General features: G+C 43.4%; 1 protein-coding gene across 2 annotated transcripts in view; it reads right to left on the reverse strand.

The window, feature by feature from the left end:
• Nucleotides 1-1,749: 1,749 nt before the first annotated feature.
• Col4a6 (collagen type IV alpha 6 chain) overlaps nt 1,750-23,535 on the reverse strand; it is a 318,869-nt gene continuing 297,083 nt past the window's right edge. For both annotated transcript variants that reach the window (XM_029473623.1, XM_029473624.1), the window contains 14 exons: nt 19,780-19,843; nt 19,064-19,138; nt 18,497-18,604; nt 18,296-18,403; nt 15,739-15,810; nt 15,349-15,474; nt 11,676-11,792; nt 11,210-11,371; nt 10,957-11,055; nt 8,974-9,120; nt 8,412-8,528; nt 5,904-6,095; nt 4,938-5,224; nt 1,750-3,270 (listed from right to left, as the gene is read on the reverse strand). In XM_029473623.1, the coding sequence (XP_029329483.1) occupies nt 3,010-3,270; nt 4,938-5,224; nt 5,904-6,095; nt 8,412-8,528; nt 8,974-9,120; nt 10,957-11,055; nt 11,210-11,371; nt 11,676-11,792; nt 15,349-15,474; nt 15,739-15,810; nt 18,296-18,403; nt 18,497-18,604; nt 19,064-19,138; nt 19,780-19,843 (1,935 nt within the window). In that variant the 3' untranslated portion in view covers nt 1,750-3,009. The remainder of the gene's footprint in view (nt 3,271-4,937; nt 5,225-5,903; nt 6,096-8,411; nt 8,529-8,973; nt 9,121-10,956; nt 11,056-11,209; nt 11,372-11,675; nt 11,793-15,348; nt 15,475-15,738; nt 15,811-18,295; nt 18,404-18,496; nt 18,605-19,063; nt 19,139-19,779; nt 19,844-23,535) is intronic.

The following is a 23,535-nucleotide window of genomic DNA, read 5'->3' on the forward strand; positions in this document are numbered from 1 at the left end:
AGGCTAGTGAGAACCCAATGAGGTGGTCTTCTGCCTTCCATCTGACATCACAAGAACATGAAGTTGTTACATAAAACTTTCCTGGTCAGCAAGTGCCTGAGATGCAGATAGCATACAAACTCAATAACGATGATGACTGAGCCAATTGTCCCTNTCTCAGAAGTAAAACAAAAACAGCAAGTCAATGGCACCAAGTCACCCCTGAAAGACAGAAAACTATGGAGTCTAGGAGAATATCGAGAATCCATTGCTCCCCAGCTCGTCTTACATGGCGACCTCAAGTCTTCAGCAACTGAAATGAGGGCATTTGGAAAGCAAACAGCATCTTCCATCTCGCTGCAACTATGGGCAGATGAGAGATGGTTATACTATTCTACTTCGCCCTTTCAGGTGGGGCTAAATACTAAGAAGAAATCTGTTTTCTCGTTCAAATAATAAAATAAATGAATCAGGGAGAAATACTCTTGTTAAATTATCTGAATATGCAGTTTACATAATTGTAATTTTTATCAAAATATTTGTCAAAATGATGTCAAATATACACTTCTTAATTGTCTTCCTTTTGGAGAAACCTGTTTGATAGGTCACAATCTCCATCCTTACTGATACTTTCGTTAGATGTCACCGTATCCTTAAATCCAACCATGATCACTTGAAGCAGAGATCAGCAAACTTTTTCTGTAAAGATAATATTTTAGTCTTTGTAGGCTGGGTGGCCTTTGTCGTAACTATTCTCCTCTGTAAAAGCAGCCTCAGACAATATGCATGTGACCGAGCATGGCTGTACTCTAATAAAACTTGATGTACAAAAGCAAGTGGAGGGCTGGACTGGCCTTACCAATCGCTCACTTAAAGCATTGATTTTTGTTTGAAGGTTTAAATAAATTGTTTGAATTATACTGTTTTGATTGAGAACTATATGTAGAAAGAACTATTCATGTGGTGACATTCAATCTGTCCATTAAATACAAGTCCAAGACGTTTTAGGACTACAAACTTCCCTGAAAACTCCTGGGTTATTCGTGTTTATCCTTTCACAGGCTCGTTTTATGCATACGTAAACATATGCACATAGTTATTGCACATGAAAGATACACGCATGTGCCTACATATAGTTTAGATTTCATCTTAAATATTTATTTGTGTACATATGCTTTTACTCACACAGACACGCATGACATCTTGGAGCAGAAGTGGAGGTCCTCGTTGGGCATCAGGTGTCCTCTTTTATCGCTCTCTGTATAATCTTTTGAGAGAGGATCTCTCCATGACCCTGGTGCTCATGTTTTCTTGGTTAGAGTAGAAAACAGTAACACCCAGCCATCCTCCTGTCTCCACTTCCCTTGAAACTGGGGTTAAGACATACACAGAACTAGTTGCTTTTTCATGTGGGTGTTGGGACCCAAACTCCAGTCTTCCTGATTGTGTAGGAATCTTAACTGCTGAGCCACCTCTCTAGTCAGAAGATTTCATTCTACTGATTTTACTGTTCCCCTACTTTTAACTTCTTGGTAAATGATCCTGAGGCCAGGGAAGGATGCAAACTCCTTTCTTGAACTCTAGCATGTGAAAGAGATAAAAGGAGTTGTGTGCTGATTGTGAAACATGTGGGTTTGTTGACCAGGAGAAGATTCCTTCTGCCCTTTGACGAAATCATTTTCTCATTTCCCCTGTCTCAATGTTTTGTCACAAAGTGTAGTGAGAAAGGATATTAGGAAAGTCTTTCAAAGAATCTCGAAAAGCCGAATGTTCGCATTTCATTAATTTTATTTGCTATGTACAAAGCTGACACCATTTGTTACTTATCTAAGGAGGTGATAACAACAGCTCAGAATGTACTTGTTATGCTTTGCCTGCATGGGCATGGTTTACATAGTGCTCAAGGAAGCCAATCACCTGCAAGGGAGCGCTTCATGTCAGTGGAACTGATTGTGTTCTCCGCAACTGGTAATTAAAATGAACTGCTTCAAACAGAAGGCAGTATACTTCATGGCCAGCTCAGACTGTGCCTCAGGTCTGCTAACATTGGTGTGTGCTAGATTTTTATGAAATTAAAAAAAAAACCTGTCAAATAGTTTAAAAGGCTACCTGTGGGAGGGTGTTTGGATGGCCATTTTATCAGAACACCTCTAAGAGCCTCAGCATGTAAGGAGCCAACACACTGCAGCTTCAGTTTGTCACCCTGCATAAATCTGAGTGGCATTTGGAATAACTAGGGACTTCTGGGAATGGGGACATGAGATTTACCTTTTGGTTCCTGGACTCAGAAGCAAAACTGCTACCTCTATATGTATTTCTCCTTCTGCCCTAGGCCAAGAAGAAAGAGAAGTGATTCTCATGTTTTTCTGTGACAAGCTTGATCACACTTATCGAATTCTTTGTTCCACTTTGGACTGGGCCAACTTGTCTTATCTCTCTAGATGTGGACCAGGGGACAGTGATTTGTCTAGGACCAAATGCTGGCCTTTCAGCCTTTCCTACTTGAGATGGGGCATGGGCTTAACAAAACTCTGGAAGGAATCACAGCTCAGTTCTGGCTATCGGCTGGTTTCTCATTCCAATACTACTGCCTGTCTAAATATAATAGGCTGCCTTCAGTAGGGAGGGCTAGCCCTAGGCAGACTTGAATTATCTATCATATTCAGCCAGAAACGTATTTTTAGGGTGGAAATCCTGAGTTCTAGTTTGATTCAAATGATGTGTGATGACGTCTTGAAGAGAGCTCTAGCCATCTTTACAAATGACAGCTTAGCACACCTTCCTAAGGTAGCCATGAGTAATCACACACATATCTAAATGGAATGTTAGCACCAGATGGATGGAAACAGGAGAGCAAATCCTAGCACAGTGGGCTCATCTGTTGGGTCTGAGGGTTGGGATGACCATTGTCCAGTAGTCCAGTCCAAACGAGGCATTGATGTACAACTTGACAGGCAGATGGGCTCAGGCCTTCCTTTCTCAGACTGTTGAGGTGAGTGTTGTGAGGTGGGCTGGATGACCGGCAGTACCCTACAGGGTTTTCATACACACCTGGCAGCGGCTCACCCTGGTGTGAAGCTGCCCAGTTTTCAGCGTCTCAGACACGGGCTCTTCCCGAAACTGCCCTCTCTCCTCCACCGTTGTCAGCCAGAAACTGTACTTGTTGGCAAAGTAGTGGCATGTACCACGGGCGCCGCTGCACTCGATGAAAGGAGTGGCCCGGAAGTCCTCAAGACAGGAGCCAGGGGAGACTAGGGACTGGCCTCCACCCTCAGCCCCAGCAGCAGTGTGCTGAAACAGAAGGGAGGGGCCTGTGTGAGCTCTGCCAGAAGTCAACATAGAGATGCTCCATGGCCTGTTTCTACAGGACTGCATATGTGCACCATTCTAGAACTCTGGACCCCTCTGGGGTCCAGATCACTCAGTTTCTAGCCTGCCTGATGAACCTGGGCTTCGGAGGCAAGTACTGACCATCCTCTCTAAGCAGCTCCTTTGGGACTTGCGTGATCAGTGATCACATTCCAACCAATGTTTCCCTCGGACTTCACAGCTGTGTGAGGTTTACCTTTATCTCCCCATTTCCACAGGTGTGTGTGTGTGTGTGTGTGTGTGTGTGTGAGTGTGTGTGTATGTGTGTGTGTGTGTTAAATGCCTTTTCCTAGGGATCCATCTTCTTGGTCCTCAGACATATACACCGGAACAATGTTGGATTTAGGTTGTGGAATTAACAAAGCTTTAAGCCCATTGCTGGGCACTGTCTTCTAAGAGGGAAAAGAGTACAGTAGTCCCCAGTGCTCTTTCTTGTAACAGCATGTCCCCTATAGTTCTCATCCTTAAAACTGCCTCTACTAGAACTATTTCTATTTCTATTTTCAACCTGTGCCATACCCTCTAGAGTGACACACAATAGTTGTTACCTGACAAAGGAAGGCTGGGGTGTATTTGACCTAAAATGTCTCAGGCCTCACTTCAGAGGGATTACTTGGAGTTCAGTTTCTAGGCCACAGTTGCTCTGGCAGTCTCTAGTCACTAGACCCCCCCAGACCTCTTGTCTATACTCCAGCCATCTCCCTTCAGATTAGCTGGAAGCACAGGAGGCCAAGAAGAGGCTTTATGCACATCTGCATCAGCAAGTGGCTAGCAGGCTGTCAGTTTGCTTAACTTTCAGAGAGTGATACTTTGCTGATGGCTCTGGCTTATGAAAACATGTCAGTTTTGGGTGGGAGCTGTTGTACCAGAGTCTTTGGCGATTCAGTGAGAAGCTCTGCCCAACCAGGGGACTTCAGTGAGCTTTACACTGTAGTTTTCCTGGGAGTTGCCTTAGTCTTACTCCTGATTTCATTTGAAAAAAAAAAAAAAAAAAAACCTCCCCAGATAGGTATGAGACCATCTCCTCGGTACTACTGATGTTCTCTTTCCTAGCTAGACACACAGCACACCTTTACACCACAAAAATTGGAGAAGCAACGAAGGGCTCACAAGGCCATACAAATGCAGCATGCCTCCTCGCCAATCTTTAAGAAGAGATATCAAAAAGAAATAGTAGAAGCTAGACAGATCTGGGAGGGCAGACTGCAAGGTGGTAAATATTCTTCTCAGCCTGATCAGTACAATTACATGCTGGCCTCTGTTGAGGACAGTATTTCTCTTAGTATCTGTTCAGATTACAGTTCTAGTCTTCCCTTCATAGTGAGAAAACTGAAGGACATATAGAGTAGGGCCTTGACTTGTGACACATACAGGTTCTCAGTCCAGAAAATCAGGTTCAAATTGCTATCTAAAGCCCCTTCTACCCCGCAAACCACAAAATTGTAATTCCCATCTTCATCTCTCTTCCTGTTAAACTATTTTCTATCCTTTGTCCCCTTGAGCCTAGGATCAAAGGGAGGGTCCTTTCCTGAGCTCTTCACCCCTACTCTCTATATCTCATTGAGGGACAGAATGGTTCAAGGCCTCACCATGAGGAAGGAGTATCCGATCCAGAGGCTGTGCCAGCCCAGAGGGCACTGTGGGACGGTGATGTCCTGACTGTGTACAGCAATGGCTTGTGAGGGTGCCTCACATACAGAGCAGCGGCTGATATACTGGGGAATCTGGGTCTGGCCCACAGGCATCATGGGAATGGGGGCAGTAGTGGAAAGCCAGTAGGATTTATCATTGCGTCTGGCATAGTGGCACACTTCATTGATGTTGCAGTATATGAAGGGCATGGTGCTGAATCGGGGCAGGCAGGAGCCAGCAAATCCTGGGAAGAGAAGATGGACAAGAATCAGCTAAGTGCTGGCTAAAGGGCAGAGGCACAAGGCCTGGAGTAGCCGAAGATGTGAATTTCCTTCTAAATGCTTGCTCGGAGAGTACAGTGCTCTTACAGTCCTATGACTTTGGTAGGTGCTGGAGTCTGAGGATCAAATTTTATCATAAAGTTACCAGGGGAGTTGAATAATGATGAGAATCTTTTGATAAAGTGAAGAATCACTCCCTAATTAATCTGCTTTGTAAAACCGACATTTAGTAGACGGAATTCACATCTAAGAGTTAGCACACCTGCTGCTAACGCAATTAATCCTTGGGCAATCATCACTGCCCTTGCAGGTCATGTTACTATTGTTATTACTAATCACTAATACTTAATGGAGGCTTAAATATATTTTACATTGGGTGATTCATGAATTCCTTCCAGCACTCTATGTGACAGATAGTAGAAATGGCTTAGTCCCATTGAGGGAGGATGAAAGCTTGGAGAGGTTGAATAATTTACCCAGGGCCTGTGGCTTTGAAGCAGTAGGATCAGCATTTGAATCAAAATCCAATTGACCCCAGAGCTGTGGCCTATTTCATAACTATGGGTCGAAAGGGCTGTGAGAAGAAAAGTGGTCAGTTCTCAATCCTCGTAGGGTCAGGGAGCAAGGACTAGCTGTACTTACCCAGATCCTGGTTATGGGCTTTCTCCTGCCCCTCCACGAAGAGCAAGCTGTAACCCACCCAGAGCCGGCTCATCCCAGTGGGGCATAGTGGCACCTGTTCTGACTGACTGTGTTTTACTAGTGTGTAGCCCACTCTGACACTGTGCCCAGGCATCCCAGGCTGCCCAATGGGGCCCTGATTTCCTGGAGCTCCTGAGAAGAAAAGGACATAAAAGTCAGCATGCTTCAGATGATAATAACACTAGCCACTCATTGATCCTAAACATTTGTAAGGCACATCATATGCATGTGTTCAAACACTTGATCCTAATACCCCCTGTTCTACAGTTGAGGAAAATGAGGTTCTGAGCTGCCCCAGCTAGAAGCTAATGGAGTTACAACTCCAAGTCATGTATGTGCCCAGCTAAATATTTCCCATTTTAAAAGAGTACACTATCCATTCCCCTTCTTCAGCCTCCCGGTCTTTGGTTCTAAGAGTAAACGGAGTGGAATCCTTCTCATCCATACCCTTGGCATCTCTCACAGGACATAACTAGCTGCTGAATCAGAAGCATTATAAGTAACATTAGCATTAGAAGGGCAAAGTTGCATCTGCCTCTCTTGTCCATGGTGGATATGACCACTGTACTTCAACATTTTACTACTGAGCTTTAGAAGAATTCTATACCAAGGACAAGTAATTTGTTGTATTTTTTCATCCATGTCAGGACAGGACAGAAAGCCATGAGAAGCAAAGGCAGAAAATCAAGAGTTTGAAGCCAACTTGGCTTACATAGTGACTTTGAGGGCAAACTGGGCTTGCAGCAAGATACTGGGATAGATAGATAGATAGATAGATAGATAGATAGATAGATTCATAGATAGATAGATAGATAGATAGATAGATAGATAGATAGATAGATAGATAGATAGATAGCTGGAGGAGAGCCCAGACAAGGATGTGGAGAAGTTTGTTGCCTTCCTGAATCATACAGGACTTCTCATCATAAGCTGGAGCCTGTGCAGTGTGAAGAGAAGAACAATGTGATGGTTTGAATAAGAAAGACTGTGATAGGTTCATATAGCCAAATGCTTAATGTGATGGTTTGTATGTGCTCAGCTCAGGGTGTGGTACTATTAGGAGGTGTGGCCCTGTTGGGTATGAGCTTTAAGACCCTCATCCTAGCTGCCTGGAAACCAGTATTATGCTAGGAGCCTTCAGATGAAGATGTAGAACTCTCAGCTCCTCCTGCACCATGCCTGCCTGGATGCCTCCATGCTCTTGCCTAGACAATGTTGGACTAAACCCCTGAACCTGTAAGCCAGTCCCAATTAAATGTTGTCCTTACAGGAGTTGCTGTGGTCATGGTGTCTGTTCACAGCAGGAAAACCCTAACTAAGACACTTAGTCACCAGGAATGTCACTATTTGAGAAGGATTAGGAAGTATGGCCTTATTGGAGGAAGTGTGTCACTGGGAGGTTTCAAAAGACCTCTCTCTCTCTCTCTCTCTCTCTCTCTCTCTCTCTCTCTCTCTCTCTCTCGGGTGTGTGTGTGTGTGTATGTGTATGTGTATGTATGTATGTGTGTGTGTATGTATATCTGTCTTCCTATGGATCAGGACGTATCTCTCTCAGCTACTGCTCCAGTGCCTACCTATCTACTGCCATGTTCCATTCAGGATGATAATGGACTAAACCTCTGTAACTGCAAGAAAGCCCCCAATTAAATTATTTCTTTTAGTCAGAGTTGCCTTTGTCATGGTGTCTCTTCACAGGAATAGAACAGTGAGAAAGACATAAGATTGTGCCAGAAGTGGGGTCTTGCCCTGATGTTACTCCCTTTATTTCATTTAGCAGCAGGATTAAAAAAATTTTTTTTTATCTTCTTGAGCACTAGAATTGGCTCCAACAAAACATTTACTAGTACTCCTTTTCTCCTCAAACTGTAAATTTTGTTTTTTTCCCTTGCTTCCCCTGCTCCTTTTCATTGTGGATCTATATAAGCGCTATCAAACCCACACAGCACAGTCAGTACTAGGCTATCTTGAAATTTCCTCTGCGAACCTCATTAATCCAAAACTCTTCGGTTTAGTTTCAGGCAGATTTTTATGGGAAGGGCAAAAAGCAGCCACAGTCTTTGCCAAATATCACAAGAATGGTATCTAGCCTACTTACTAATATTATTTCCCCCTGGAACTTCTTCAGCCAGGCCCCTAAAGTCCAAATTGCCCTTAATACTATCTTCCCTGTTCCTGTTATTATGGCTCATTACACCCTACTTAATGTATCCAATCACTTTTCTAGTCCAAAGTCACAATGTCTTTTATATTCCTTCAACAAAAGCATGATCATGCCTGTCACAGCAATACTCCAATCCTGGTATGCTTTCTTTCATAGAGTTGTCTTGGTCATGGCGTCTCTTCATAGTAATAGAACATAAAGAGAGACAAGAACTCAGCCTGTGAGCCACCTCATAGTGACAAATTTACCACATGGTTGACTAAGTGTCCAAGTTTTGTTAGCCTGACCTTCAAATCCTGGAGGTCCTTGTAGTCCAGGGAGACCAGGATCACCAAGGATTCCAGATGGGCCTGGGAGCCCACTGGGGCCATCCTTCCCAGGGATGCCAGGTAGGCCTTTGGAACCTGTAAGAGAGAAAATGCACAAGGTAGAGGAGCACTCAATATGGAAGGCTCATGTGAAGTCGCAGGGAGAATAACAACTTACTCCTATTGGGGCAAAGCTAAGACTTGGAAACCATATTTCCTGTCCCCAGCCTTTTGCTTTCTACACTACCTTGTAGTGACTCCTTTGTCACTCACGTCTCCTCTAGCTCCAAACAAAACTTTAGAAACGGCAAGCTGTCTAGGGGAGAGACTCATATTTTCTCTGAAGACAAGTATAACCACTGCCCCACTGGCTTTCTAGCTTTTTCCTTCCCTGGCAAAGAGTTTGGGAGCTTCGGGAAGTAGCTTGGGAAATGTTTGATGAAGGCACTTTCTCAGACCTGTGTCAAGCCAGTAGCTTCAGTCTCTCAACCAAGGCCTTTCAGCTTCCCAGTGAGTACCTGTTCTCTGGTGCCATTCTTACCTTGCAGACCCACAGAGCCTTGAGTCCCAGGGTCTCCTATGAGGCCTGGGATACCATCAATGCCTGGCTGACCCAAAGATCCTGGAGGAACCTGCATAGCTTCAGCAATTGGTGCGTGTCCTGGAGCTCCCTGTGGGCCGGAAAAGCCTGAAGATAGGTAGTGAAACAGCACCTGTCAGGCTGGAGAAGAGGAGTAACAAAGGCAGCCTTCTCTCTGCCTGGCAGTTGCCAACTATTTTCTTGTTTTTTTGTGCTCACAATTCCCACTTGAGGCCTCCAGTATAGAATACACAACCCTTGATAGAACCTCCTTTCCCCATCTTCTTCTTAGTCCCTGTAGGCAAGGCAGGGAGCAAGTCATACTTATTGTGGCTCCCCATATCCCAGTATAGAATTCACTAGGTGGAAAGCAGTTAGGAAATCTCTGCTGCAACTCTAGTAAGCTGAGTTTTGGGTCAGGGATGAAGCAGTTATAACTTACACACTGGTCCGAATGCACTACCAAAGATACTGTAGCGATGTAGTCAACTCCAGAGGTGCAGTTGGCATCCCAGTCTAAGAGACCCACCCAAGTCAGCCACTTTACAAGTAGAATAGCTTGTTTACTAGTTCATTAATCAAGTAATTCTTGGGTCCTTACTATCTGCCAAGATTCTGGGAGATGAGAAACAAGAGCAGTGATAGACCTTTATAGAGACTGAGGCCTAGTGATGAAGATGAACAAAGCACCATTTGGCAAATACCGTTAACCCCGTTGTTCAAATCTTATAAGTACTGGGGAGGAAATAAGTGCTGTAGTGACAATGGGAGGGAGCAGGGGGTGGTTTGGGTAGAGGGGTCTGCTTCAGAGCTACCAGTGGCTTCTTATAACCAATGACGGTTACACTGAAGCTATTCAAACATCAGAAGTATCAGGGGGAGCTAGACATTTAAAGATTGAAGGGCAAGCAAGCATCAGAAAACATATACAGTATTGACAGGAAGGTAAACTAGTGCAGGCATCATGGAAATCAATATTAGGACCCCTTAGAAAACCTAAAACTAGAATTTCCATATGATCCAGCTGTACCATTCCCAGTAGGACTCCAAGTCAGCATACCACAGAGATACCTACACATTTGTTTATCCCTGTAGTATTCACAATAACCAAGGTTTGGGAACAACCTAAATGTCCATTAACAGATGAATGGACAAAAGAAATAGGACACATATACATGAAGGAACTTTCTTCAGTCAGGATGAAAAGTGAAGCACGCCATGTACAAGCAAATGGATACAATTGAAGAACTGCACATGTGACATAAAAACAGAGGAGGAACTAATTAGGGGAAAGGGAACTAGTAGGAAGGGGAGGAGGGCAGAAAGGATAATTGGGACAATATTTCAGATGCCAATGGACAGTAAAAGGGACATGAGCTGGCATGAGATAAAGAGGAAGGTGTCACACAGGATTTTGTGGGCCATCGTTCCTTTCTATGCCATGAATAGAATGGTTTGCTTTTTACCGGCGACTTTATGTGACAAATAATTGTTGTTGGGGGAGGAAGGGTGCTACAGGAGAACTGCTGATGGCATAGACCTCAAGGGAGCATCAGAGCTGATAGAAAGTGAGCAGATACAAGGCATGCTAGGAGACAGAGCCCTCTGGGGTGGCTGATAGACTGAATAGTTGGCATTTGGCTTGAGGATAGAAAGAATTTTGTTTCTTTTCTGAACTTAGAAAATGAGCTTAGTGGTCTAGGTGCAATGCAGAAATAATACAGAGGGAGGTCAGGTACCAATGGTAGTGGACCCGTAGGGACCTTCAGTTCTGGCAGTAGATTGGCATGGTGGTATCTCCAAAGGAGGGAGACTACCTCCTGGGCTTGGGAGCATGATGCCCTAGTTAGTTTTGTGGTATGGTGGACAACATGGCTTCCAAAAGAACCTCAACTTCATGCTGTACCCCTTCCCTCTGAGGCTCAGGCTTGGCCCTGCACTCACCTCTTGGTCCCGCCTTCCCCTTCATCCCAGGAAATCCTGGGTCTCCTGGTTGCCCGATCTTGCCAGGAGTCCCCATGAGGCCAGGTTCCCCTCTCATGCCTGGTAAGGACCAAAGGAAAACATGTGAGGTGTTGGCATGATGGTGACAGAGGGGGACCAGTCAGGAAAAGCACCATCCATCGTGAGCCTCTTCAGGGCGACTGGACTGTTCAGTGGTGACTGATGGGTCTGGAAGCTGGTAGAACAGACTTACCTTTTAGCCCTAGCTCTCCAGAGAGGCCAGAGAAACCTGGAAGTCCTTGGTTTCCCTTGAACCCTTGAAGGCCTGGAATTCCAGGGAAGCCAGAGTCTCCAGGATCGCCTTGATCTGAGGATGGCCCAGGGGGACCTGGAGGACCTGGAGGGCCTGGGCGGCCTAGGGATAAGATGGGAGAAGTAAGGAAGTGCAAAGAGATAGGAAGCTGCTGAAGGCCTAGGGAGTTAGGTAGCCAAAGCCCACTCCTAGTACAGGTCCCTGAAGCGCACATGCCCACACTTTGCAAAACACTTCAGCAAAAATACAGCCAGTTCCAGTCTCTCAAATCTTGATGAGAGGGAATAAATTGAGGCCAAGCAGATCCATGTATTTCCAGCAATAGGGAAAGGGCTGCGTTATATACAGCATGTCTGCCCACATTAAAGTAAGGTGGCCAGATGTGTTTGGGGTTTCTTATTTTTACCTCGTTCTCCATCTAGGCCTGGCCGCCCAGGGTCACCAGGCTGTCCTGCTATGACTGAGGGCAAGGAGATGCCTGGGGCTCCAGGGGTACCAGCAGGACCTTGAAGACCTGGGGAACCTGCAAAGAATAAATAAAATAGGGCTCGGTGGGCTTCCCACGTCCTGGAAATGGCCAAATGCATTCAGAAAAACGGAAGCCATGAAATAGCTGCAAGAGCAGAAGACACCAGTAGAGGGCCGTCTTCCATTCATCCGAACTTCCCAGCAAGCTGACAACAGTAAATCAGGCTCAGCTTCTTTCTTTCCAGCTGGAGCTTCATTTTACTGAGACCGAGCTGTGGAAATTTCTAGCTCCCCAATTTCACCGGGGATGGAAATCTTTTAGGCTGTTTTTCCTCCAGATCAGAAAGAAAGCTTGGTTGAGCAGCTGGAATTTAAGTTTCAAAGTGTTGTTAGTATACACACTGGTTCATCAAGCTTCCCTAACTGCCAGTTCTGTCTGATGCTGCCCCAAAGTTATGTATGACTGAGACCAGATCATCCAGAACGGAGACAGCAAAAAGATTATGGATGCTCATGTGTGCCCTAAGATTCCCTGCTCTCTTCTGGCACATCTAGGCAAACAGCAGCGGCAGCAGCAGCAACAACAACAACCAGTCTTTTGTAGGTGACTTAGTGGAATTACTGCTTAGTTGCATGTTGATCATATTTCATTGTACTAGATACCTGTCACCCTTTGGCCAAAGTATATAGTTATGTTCCTTGCTTAGGCTTCCATATTACTTTACATGTTTTTTGTTTGTGTAAACAATTCTACTATATGTTAAAAAAACAAAAACTTACACCAAATGACGAGATATTTATTTAATGTATGCTAAAAACATATGATAAGAAGGGGAAACGTCAAAACTATCTATACACAAGTGAAAGTTCCTGCTGTATGCTAAGTATGGAACAAATGTGTTAACTGGCATATTCTGATGGAGAGTCCAATAAGAAAGTTCAGTGGAATCTGTCTGATAAAAACCCATTGGTTGAGATTCCTTTTTGTGTGTGAGAGGAAAAATCCAAAAATGTTGTTACCCAATTTTCCTTCTTATATCCATCTTTTAAAAGCTGGGACAACCTTGTAAATGTGTCAAAAGATGGTAGATTAGCCAACGCAGGTGTTTAAAAATAGCTCATTGATATTTTGAATCACAAGGGAAACTAGAGATGAAAACGTTGATTTTGAGAAAACACTCTTGCTAACTTTAGGGAAAACAAAACAAGCACAAAAAAGCTACATGTGTTGTCCGCTGTGTCGTGACGAGTCTCTGAAGTACTTTTCTTTTTCACTGAGGTAAGGAACTGAAAGAAAGATATGTTTTGCACGCTTTTCCCCCGAAACAGAGGTTTATATGTGTATATGTGCATATAGAAAATGTATGTATTTATATCACCTAGAATTATGCAAAACCAATAAGTAAAATACCATATAACACCATATAATGGAGCTGCTCACAGAATCATAGAGTCCTCCATGTCAATTTTTAAAAGACATGCATGCTCTTTATCTAATTCTTGATTTTATAAATAAATATACTGAACTAAAATAGTGCCAAAATCTCATGTCTTTAAAAACTTATCACTAGTGTGTGTGTGTGTGTGTGTGTGTGTGTGTGTGCCACAGTGCATGAGTGGAGTCCAGATGGTCACTCTGTAGAGTTGGGTCTCTCCATCACCCTTTACTTTGGTTCCAGCAGTGGAACTCAGGTTGTCAGGCTTATAATTTAGGTATCTTTATCCACTGAGCCATATTGTGAGTCCTTGCTTGTATGTTTTTTTTTTTTATTAAAACTAAAATGTTCTAAATAAGGAGCTGCAAATGCCAAATAACCATTTTGCTAGCTCCTTCCAATGCCAAACCCCGAGAAACTTTAAATACATAAATGTAGGCTCTAAAGATTTAATGCAAGTATGAAAACAACAATATAATTGCAAATCATTTAGTGAAAGGTATTGTGAGCACAGGGAACGGAGTGTTCTCAGGCTCAGGCTGTTTTACTTCCACTACCAAATCACAGACCGTTTCCTCTGGTGGGCACAATACATGCTGTATTTTTTTTTTAACAAATTGCTTCAGTAAAGAATAATCTAAGTATGATGAACACATCTGTACTTCATTGTCCCACTAAAGAAAAACGAAGATGGCATTATCTTGGTAATTATGTGTGTAGTCTCTATAGATTCCACCCCCTCCTCTCAGAGAACCATTTCCTAATTCTATGTTCACTTCTTTCCTTCTTGTCATAATTTCTTCATGAATATTGGCATCCCTAGACAATATGTTGGTTGTTTTGCTTATTTTGAACATCTAATGAGGGAACCACACCAAGAGTATTCCCTTGTGACTTGCTGCCCCTCATCATTATGTTTCTATAATATATCCATCTTGATGTGTGCTGTTTACTGTAATTGTAATTATAATTTTATGTCAGCTAAAGTAAGTGAATAATTTGATAACCAGAAATTCACAGTCAAGATTTACAAACAGAAGGAGAAATGCCATATGCTTCCGTCTGGTTCCCTCTTCTCTGTGTCCTGGGAAAGAAGCCACAGTTGCTTTGCAGGCTCAGACCGTCCTTTGAGCCTTTCTCTAGATTCCCCAAAAGAACATGTTTGCCCAGACCAAAGGAAGGATTAAACACAGAAACAACAGATGCCCCAAATCAAATTGCAGCAGGAAATGAATGAATGTATGACCCTGGTTCCTGGGATACACACACTATGTAAACAGAAAGTGTGATGAGACCTCAGGCTCCAAATATACTGCAGTTACTACTTCCCAACTGGCATGTAATAGCATGGTGCCCAGTGTTTCTGGGGCATCTGCTGGGCACTGAGATATGCTCAGCAAACTCATATTACCGTACTGTTCACAGAGTCCTCAGAAATATCTGTGAGACAGTTCTGTTATATCCATTTTTACAGAAAGAAAAAAAAAACTAAGTCCAATTGGCATTGAGAGACAGGTGTGTAAGTTCATTGCTTGGGGACATACAGCTCAATGAGAGGGAGAACTGGAATATGCTTTAGTCCTGACTGACTGCATTCATGTTTTGCTTTATATATAGTGGGAGACAGGTGAGTCTCCAGAACACTGCCAAGGAAGCTAAAGAATGGTTTCATGATTTTAGAGAAGTTCTAGCTAGAATGGGACACCCAGGAAAACTTCAAGCAGTTTGGGAAGCTGAGTTCAGGGTGGACTTTGGTTAATGAAAACACAACCTATCCTGGTTGAGTGCAGCCTGTAGGCTTGGCCTCAGGAGATCCACGTTCTCTCGGTCTTGGGTTTCTTCTGCCAGGTGGATTCTAGCATCCTCATGGATCACGAAGGAAATTGGAGCTAAGATCTTACTAAATGGAGTAACTCTGCTCCTTAGAAGCATTCATCTTGGCTTTGCCCAAGTCTGAAAAAGTGGTCCAGAGATGAATTGGAAAGAGCCAGGGGGAACTGGAGGCTAGGGGGGGCACTTGGTATTCATCATCATTTTCTTCACAGTTATTGTTAAGGGTTCTTAGACAAGCACAAGTCTACCCTATGAACCATTTGGCTCCAAAACAATCCCAAACTCTGATCCACTGCCAAGGCCTCATTCAGTTTCTGCAAGTCCTGATTTGGGCTTACTTACCTTGGTCACCTTTTTGTCCCCTTGAGCCTTGTTTCCCTGGATCTCCGATGGCAATTCCTGGCACTCCCCTTTCCCCTTTGGGACCAGGCAGGCCAGCCGGCCCAGGAACACCAGTAATACTGGTTCCTAGGAAGAAATGCAGAGGGAGGGGACAGAGCTCAGAGGGAGACAGCCCCTGGGCCTAGTTGACCTTCCTGTGGTCTAGAAGAAGAGCTCATTCCTACAGAAAGGTGAAACATCTTCTTTCCTTCTCTAACTGAAGACAAGTGAGGAGATCTAACTCCCAGGATATGGGGTGTACTACAGTCAAGAACACATGGCCAACTCCTCCCAGTTCTCGAAGAGCTTTATGCCCTTAACCTTGACCTTGACCTTCAGGGCCTTTCTTACCTGGAGTGCCATGGGTGCCTTTGGTGCCTGGAAGTCCATTCAGTCCATGTAAACCAGGAGCTCCAGGGAATCCTAAGGAGAGAAAACATCGGAAATGGCTCTATCTTTATTGAGACATTACTCGATGCTCTCTAGAATAGCCAATTTCTAACATACACCCTGCAACCTTGGATTCTCATGATTCTTATAAAGGCTACTGTGCCTTTTAGAGTAAGATGGCAGTTAATTAGCTGATAAGGTTTGGACCTGAAATATCTCCCAAAAGACCAAATATTGAAGGTTTATTCTCTAGATCCTTTAGAAAGTTATTCAATTACAATGATCCTGACTTTAGAAATGTATTAATTCAATTTTGACTTAAAATATTAGTTAGTGAGTTCTTGAGTGGTAGAAGAACTTACAAAGTGGGGTGCAATTGGAGGAAGTAGTTAATTGGGGCCATGTCATGAAAGGGGGTATTGTTTTTTTCTGGTATTGCCTTTTACTGCTTGATCGCCAGGCAGTGAGAAGCTCAGCTCTACAATACACTCCCTATCCTGATCACAGGTCCAGGCACAATGAAGCCAAGGGATGACTGTGGACTAAAACCTCTAAAATCACAAGACCAAATAAATACGCCTTCCTGCTTTTCTTGGTTTTTGTTGTTGATGATGTTGTTTGTTTGTTTGTTTGTTTGAGATAGAGTCTTGTAAATCCCGGGATACCTATAACTCTCAACGTAGGTGAGTGTGACCTTGAACTTCTCATCTTCCTTCATCTACATCCAGAGTGCAGAGATTACAGATGTGTCATAACTCTTGCTTTCTGTAGTGCTAGGAAGTGAACATAGGGGGTCCTTGTATATGCTGGACAAGCACTCTACCAATTGAAACACATCCTTGCTCCTGCTGCCTACAGTAGGTATTTTTAATAGAATGTAGGAGTAGCAATGCCAGGCCCTTGAGTTGTCTTCTCCCCGAAACTGGTTCTACCATTAAAGCAGAGAAAGACAACATACGCCAGAGTAATAACTTTCTGCTATGGCTTCATATCATAGTTACATTTCTCATTTCCATGATCAGATACTTTATAAACAGCTTAAAAAAGGAAAGTCTTATAGTAGTTGTCTTGTAGTTTGAGGGGACTATCTATCGTATCAAGGAAAATGTGGCAGCAGCAACTTGAGGAGGCAGGGGGTTATGTTGCATCCATAATCATGAAGCAGATGGCATTGAATGGTGGTTCTCAGATCACTTTCTCCTATTTTATTCAGTCTCTGACCACTACCAATTGAATGGCCAAAGTTAAGGTGCTTCTACCTAACTCAACCCAATCTAGGTAATTCCTAACAGGCATATCCAAAGGCTAACCTAATCCGTATTTTCTCTTAAAAGGTATCGCCAAAGCTTGTCTAGATCTGATCAAGTTGACAATATTAACCATCACACTTGGCTGTGGTTTTATGTGGTCCCCAAAGTTCCCATTTTGATGATATTACGAGGTGGTGGGATCTTTAACAAGAGAGGCTTAGTGAAAGTGACTTTGGTCACTGGGATTTTCCACAGAGAAGGAATAAGGTAATAAGGTAATTCTCGTGGACCCTGAGCTCTCAAAATCATGAATTGCTACAGAAGAGTATGACTCACCCTACCCCTCACGTTGGCTTTCTGTTGAGTTGTGATTTCCTTCTCTCTCTCTCTCTCTCTCTCTCTCTCTCTCTCTCTCTCTCTCTCATAATATGTGATGATGCCATCCCCCATGAGGTGGGGTGGGGTGACATAGATGGCATCCCCATGAGGTGACATTCTTAGGGGCTATTCCTCCATAAAGCCAGCACCATAGCTGTTTGGATTTAGAGCCTCAAAAATTATAAGATAAATTTATTTTCTTTCTAAGTAATCAACCACAGGGATTTCATTTTAGTAATGGGTAACTAATATTTTTCTTGTTAATTCTTTTCTTCGTGGATCTGACATTCTTCTTCATCTTTGTTGTTGTTTTGTTTTGTTTTTTTGTTTTCAAGACACAGTTTCTCTGTATAGCCATGGCTGTCCTGGAACCATTCTGTAGACCAGGCTGGCCTCAAACTCAGAAATCCACCTGCCTCTACCTCCCAAGTTCTGGGATTAAAGGCATGGGCCACCACTGCTAGGCGTATGACATTCTTCTATTCTGATTTATAATTGTTCACCTTTCTTCTTCTCTGGCTTTTCAATTAATTTTTGATATTTATTTAATTTTGTGTATGAGAATTTTTTCTACAAGTATATCTGTGTACTATACAAATGCCTGGTGCCTTAGAAGAAGGAACTGGATCACCTAGAACTGGAGTTATAGATGGTTACGAGTCACCATGTGGGTGCTAGGAATCCAACTCAGATTCTCTGCAAAGAAAAAGTGCTCTTAACCCCTGAGCCATCTCTCTAGCTCATTCTACACCTGTCTTTCTAATTAATCCTCATATAACACCCCATTTTACCTGGCTTAGGCCTAGCTGCTACATTCTAAGATGGAGGAGTTGCCCCCTGTTATTGGGGGAAAGACACTTCTCCCACTCCTTGCTAGCAAACACACATACCTTTAGGTCCTATTAAGCCTGAGGGTCCAGGGCGGCCAATTGACCCCAGATGGCCAGAGGAACCTGGGAGGCCTGGGTCTCCATTCATACCTGAAATCCCTTGAAGTCCTAAGTGTGAAACCAAGGTGGACATTTAGAATACGGTATGGCTTGAAGTGAATCCTAACTTCTTCAAAATAAAGTTTTCAAGTAGCATGGTACCTGGGGAGCCAGGGAAGCCAGGATCTCCAGTAATTCCAACTTTTCCACCATCACCTTTGTTTCCTGGGTAACCTCTATCACCAACTAGTCCATCTTTTCCTTTGACACCTAGAAGATCAATCAATTGCTGAATGATTAATCTCTATTTCTGGAATTGCACTCCTCCACGGGAAAACATAAGTTGGAAGGTAAAAACATTTTGAGATGTTCAGGGGACTTGATTCAGTGAAGAAACTCGGGAAAAGATTTATGGCAGTTGTTTTCATATTTGGAAGGTGTTACCCATCTGAGAAGTGAGTAGACAGTTTCTGGCTTCCTTCTAGAATAAAAAATGATGGGCTGAAATATTTTTGCGGTAAACATTAGAGGAAAATAGGTAAATGAAGTTTGAGGTAGTTGGTACACCATGCCAAAGGTACGTATCAGTGGTGTAAATCAGTTTGCTTGGGAAAACTATAGGTATCCACTGGATGGAAGCTAAAGAACTTGGGAATGATCCCCAAAAGTCACTCTAGTCTTCAGTTCTGAAGCATTTGTGAGATATGGACAAAAATGTACTAGCCCTACCTTTAAAACCTAATTCTCCAGGCTGTCCCTTGGGTCCTGGGCTTCCAGAAATGCCAAGTGTTTGGCCTTGATCTCCTGCAGGTATAAAAAATATTTATTTCAAATGGTCAGAAGAAACAATTATTCATTTTTTTCACCCAGTCTTTTCAATATATTTTCCCCCTCAATTCAGATTCAAAACAGTCAGAGGGGCTTCTTGACAAAAGCATCCACTGGGTAAAAGGAAATGGGGTGCTAACAAGCTACTAGAATGAGATGATTTATACACAGCACCCCTGTACTGGAAACATGGCCCAGCACATGTGAGAAGATGGTAAGTGGGCCCTGAAATACTACAAGAATGGAATGGTGATTCATTTAAACAAGAGAATTGGTCCTGCCTATGGGGCTGTGCTCATCAGGGGAAGAGGTGTTTTGAGTTGAAGTTCTATGTTGCTGTTTTGGTGTATCAAAATACAAAGCGAATGGAATGTTGATTTGTTTGTTTGTTTGTTTGTTTATTGTCCATGAAAGCCCGGGGAAGAGATTTTGGCATGTGACACTGTTGTTTGCAATGTCTTTGAAGAACAAGGAGTGCAGAGTGTGTTTAGCCAAACGGGAAATACAAACAAAATTCATTTTCTCCCTTAACACAGCTCCCCCTACTCCTGAGTTGTGGATTGGTAGAACATCACCTTGGTCTAGGCAAACACATCAGAAGACAAAATGTTCCTTACCTTTTAAACCTGGGATACCAGTTGCTCCCAGGAGGCCAGAAGTCCCAGCGAGCCCCTGTGAACCCTTGAAAGCAATATGGAAACTATTATTTCTGCCTAGAGCTCAGAGATGCTCTTGCTCTTCCTCCTCCTCTCCCCCAATCCCTAGCCATTGCCTAGGAGATGCTGGTTATACACTGTGTTAGGCAGGACAGGAGGTATATTCTAGACATTGCCAGGTGCTGAGCCACATACACGCTTAGGATTTTCAGGGGGAATATCCCATCTTGATGAATCAATGTATGGCTGCATTAATTATTAAGTCACAGGAAACATAGAACATGATCCCTGGGCAAGGCACTCAATCTGCTCTGCAGGTATTCTGGTCAAAGCTCTAGAGTCATCTCACACAATCATTGCTTCAGCCAGGAGTGAAGGCACATACATGCTGATTATCTCAGCAGTCAGGAGACAAAGGCAGAAACTTCACATTACCTATTGAGACTCTGTTTCAAAACTGGGAAAACAAAACAATCGAAACAGCAGCAGTCTTGCTTTACTAAGCTGTGCCAGACCTCTGCTGCAGGTGCCACAAAGAACGTAAGGTCGCCCTGCTACCAGGTAGCAGGCTGTAAACACGCAGGTGCTAGTCTGCATTTGGATAGATAGATCCTTATTTACAGTATTGGCAGCTTTCTGACACACTCTGAATCTGGAGAGTGTTCGTTCATGTCAGCTGCTTTCAGCTGTTTTCAGGATGCCTCGTATGAGTTGAGGTATTTGGAGATGTACCCAGTAAAAATGTGCTTCAAGTAATGCTTTGAAAAGGAGGCCGAGTAATGGGCTGGGTCAATGTGTTCTTTGGACCACTACCCAGGGTGCTCCCACTATTTTTCTCGCCTGGCTTCATGTACTACACTGCTGTAGACACAGATGTTCCTAATGTGAGTCTCTGCTTATGCTGGGACTCCCACCTCCCCAAACGTATTCCCACTTTACTTCTATCCCTCCTTTGTGAGATGTCAGGACCTTAAATCTAGAATGATTTCGTCAGCTAAGGTTTCAGCCATGTAGGTCTAGTCTCTCTATCAGATTGACTGATGCTTTTGAAAAACAAGAATTTGCCTGTAGGGACTCCAGGTATTCTGGGCCCAGTGATCAGACTCCTTTTTATATAGGACATGCAATGTGTCTGACCACAATGCTCTTCGCATGTCTCATCTCACTTAACCTTCACTACTGTCCAAAAAAAGTTTGGATTATTAGTCTACTTAAAAAAAAAAAAAAGAATCGGATGAAAAAAATAAGGCTCAGTGATGTTAATTAAGCAAGGTCACAGAGCAAATGAGTAGTGGAGGTGTCTGACATTCAAATTCAAGTCCATCTGTGTCAAACCTACTCTACTTTACTCTGCCTTTTAAGATTTATGTTCTAAACTTTTCATTTGCACGTGAGTGTGAAGTGGAAACTTCTGGTTTCTTCGAAAAACCAGTTACGTCAAATGATGTCTTATTGGGGCACACAGCTGAAAGGATGTTTTGCTAAAGCAAACACAGGTGAAAGGATGTTTTGCTAAAGCAAACACAGGTGAAAGGATGTTTTGCTGAAGCAGACACAGGTGAAAGGATGTTTTGCTGAAGCAGACACAGGTGAAAGGATGTTTTTGCTATAGCAAGCACGTGAAAGGATGGATGATGTTTAGAAGGAATATAATAAATCTGACCCCACAGACAGTGGGAGCTCGAACCTTCCTTCGCTTTGCTCCACCTCACTATTCTTCGCTAAGGATATGTACGTATTGGTTCACTTTAGATTCCATTGCTGAGCTCCACTTGGGGTGACATCATAGAGAGAAGCTCCCCAAAGGACTTCTCTTGAGGATCCTATGGCTTCTTGCTACTTCCATGGTGGACTCAGGCTGGTTGGTGAGCCTTGCAGTTGCTTCTGGATTGAACTGCCCTTGCTGATTCTTGTGTGGTATCTGCTGAATGAACTGGTCTGCAGCTGCTGATTTATGAGTGGTGACTGCCGAATGAACTGGACTGCCACTGCTCATTTATGTTGGTGTTTTGCTAGAGGACTGGATTGCTGATACACTGACAATGAAGATGGGACTCGCCCCCAAGGAACTATTTCTAAACAGGTCTACTTATTCATATCCTGATAACTTTTCTTTTCTGCTACCTCTGGTGGGTAGCGAGCTCAAGGAGAGGTTGAATCCTTATTAAAGTGGTTGAGAAAAATGTATGTCTACATGTATGTGAGATAGAGTAAGAGTGAGAGAGAAAGGTAAAAGGAAAGGAAGAGGGAGAAGAGGGAGGGAGGGAGAGTGGGAGGGAGGAGCAGGGGAGAGTATCACATGTGCATGTGCCCATGGCCCAAGAATGCTTTGGATTGCCTGGAGCTGTAGGTTGTTGTGAGTGCTAAGAACCAAACTCAAGTCTTCTGGTAGAGCAGCAAGCACTTTTAACCACTGAGCCATCTCTATAGCCCCTATCCTGCCTTTTAAAAGCCCAGATAGTCTAGACTTGATTCTTTGCTACTTGTCCCCTGTGGTACTTCAAGTACCTTCCTATTAAACCATCAAGAAATCTCTGAATGCTAGGCTCAAAGATATAGCTCAGTGATAGAATGAAGTGGAAACTTCTGGTTTCTTTGAAAAGTCAGTTATGTCAAATGATATTTGCTGGGGCACACAGGTGAAAGGGCATGTGATATTTAGAAGGAATAGAAATATAACCCAACAGACAGTGGACAATGCTGGATGATATTGGTTCACCTTACCATTCATTGTTTATTGGTCATCATTTGTCATGACTCCACAGAGAGAAAAGCACCCAAAAAACTTCTGGTGGTGTTCTGGCAGCTTCTTGCCACTTCTGTGGACTCAGGGCTGATTGGCTGAGTGAAGGGGAAGTTTCTGAATATGTCAGCTAATACAGACTCACATGGTGTTTTTCTGAGGCAAGACCCATTGGAGGTTTGGAGGGAGTATAAATAGGACTCAAGGAACAGTGAGGATGGGCTTGCACAACTAACTTTCCAGTGCTTTGTTGGTCTTTTGTCTTCTTCTTTGCTGATCTTCCCCTTCCTTAAGAGAGGCACTGCAGAGAACCTCTCCTGTAGTTGGTGCTGGTTCTGGTCACTCCTGCTGACTCCTGCTGATTTGGTGGTAGCCTGGCTGTTTCTTCTACATTGTGCCAGTATTGCTGATTCATGTTTGCTATCCTGACACTACTGAACTAGACTGCTAGTATCCTGACAATTGGATATTGAAATTGCCCCAAGGAACTTCTTCTCAACAGCATACAGCAGAGTCTTGCGGCTTTTTCTGGATCGACCTGCTGTTTCTGAATTGTGAATGGTGTTTGAGAGTGGATGGAGCTGCCACTGCTGATTTGTGTGAACTGAACTGCTGATATCCTGACAACACAGATTGGATTTGCTCCAAAGAACTATTTCAAAACAAGTCCACTTCCCCCATATCCTAATAACTTTTCTTTTCCACAACCTCTGGTGGGTGGTGGGCTAGAAGGGAGGGTAAAACATTTAAGAACCCCTATTAAAAGTAAGTTTTGAAAAATCTAAGCCTACAATAGAGTGAGTACTTGCCTAGAATGTTTCAGGCTATATATTTAATCCTAAGTAAAAACAAAAACCCTACACTTATTTCTTTTTTTTAAATTTTTAATATTTTTATTACATATTTTCCTCAATTACATTTCCAATGCTATCCCAAAAGTCCCCCATAGCGCCCCCCACTTCCCTACCCACCCA

This window comes from Mus caroli, chromosome X (assembly GCF_900094665.2).
Source record: "Mus caroli chromosome X, CAROLI_EIJ_v1.1, whole genome shotgun sequence".
NCBI classification, from domain to species: domain Eukaryota; kingdom Metazoa; phylum Chordata; class Mammalia; order Rodentia; family Muridae; genus Mus; species Mus caroli.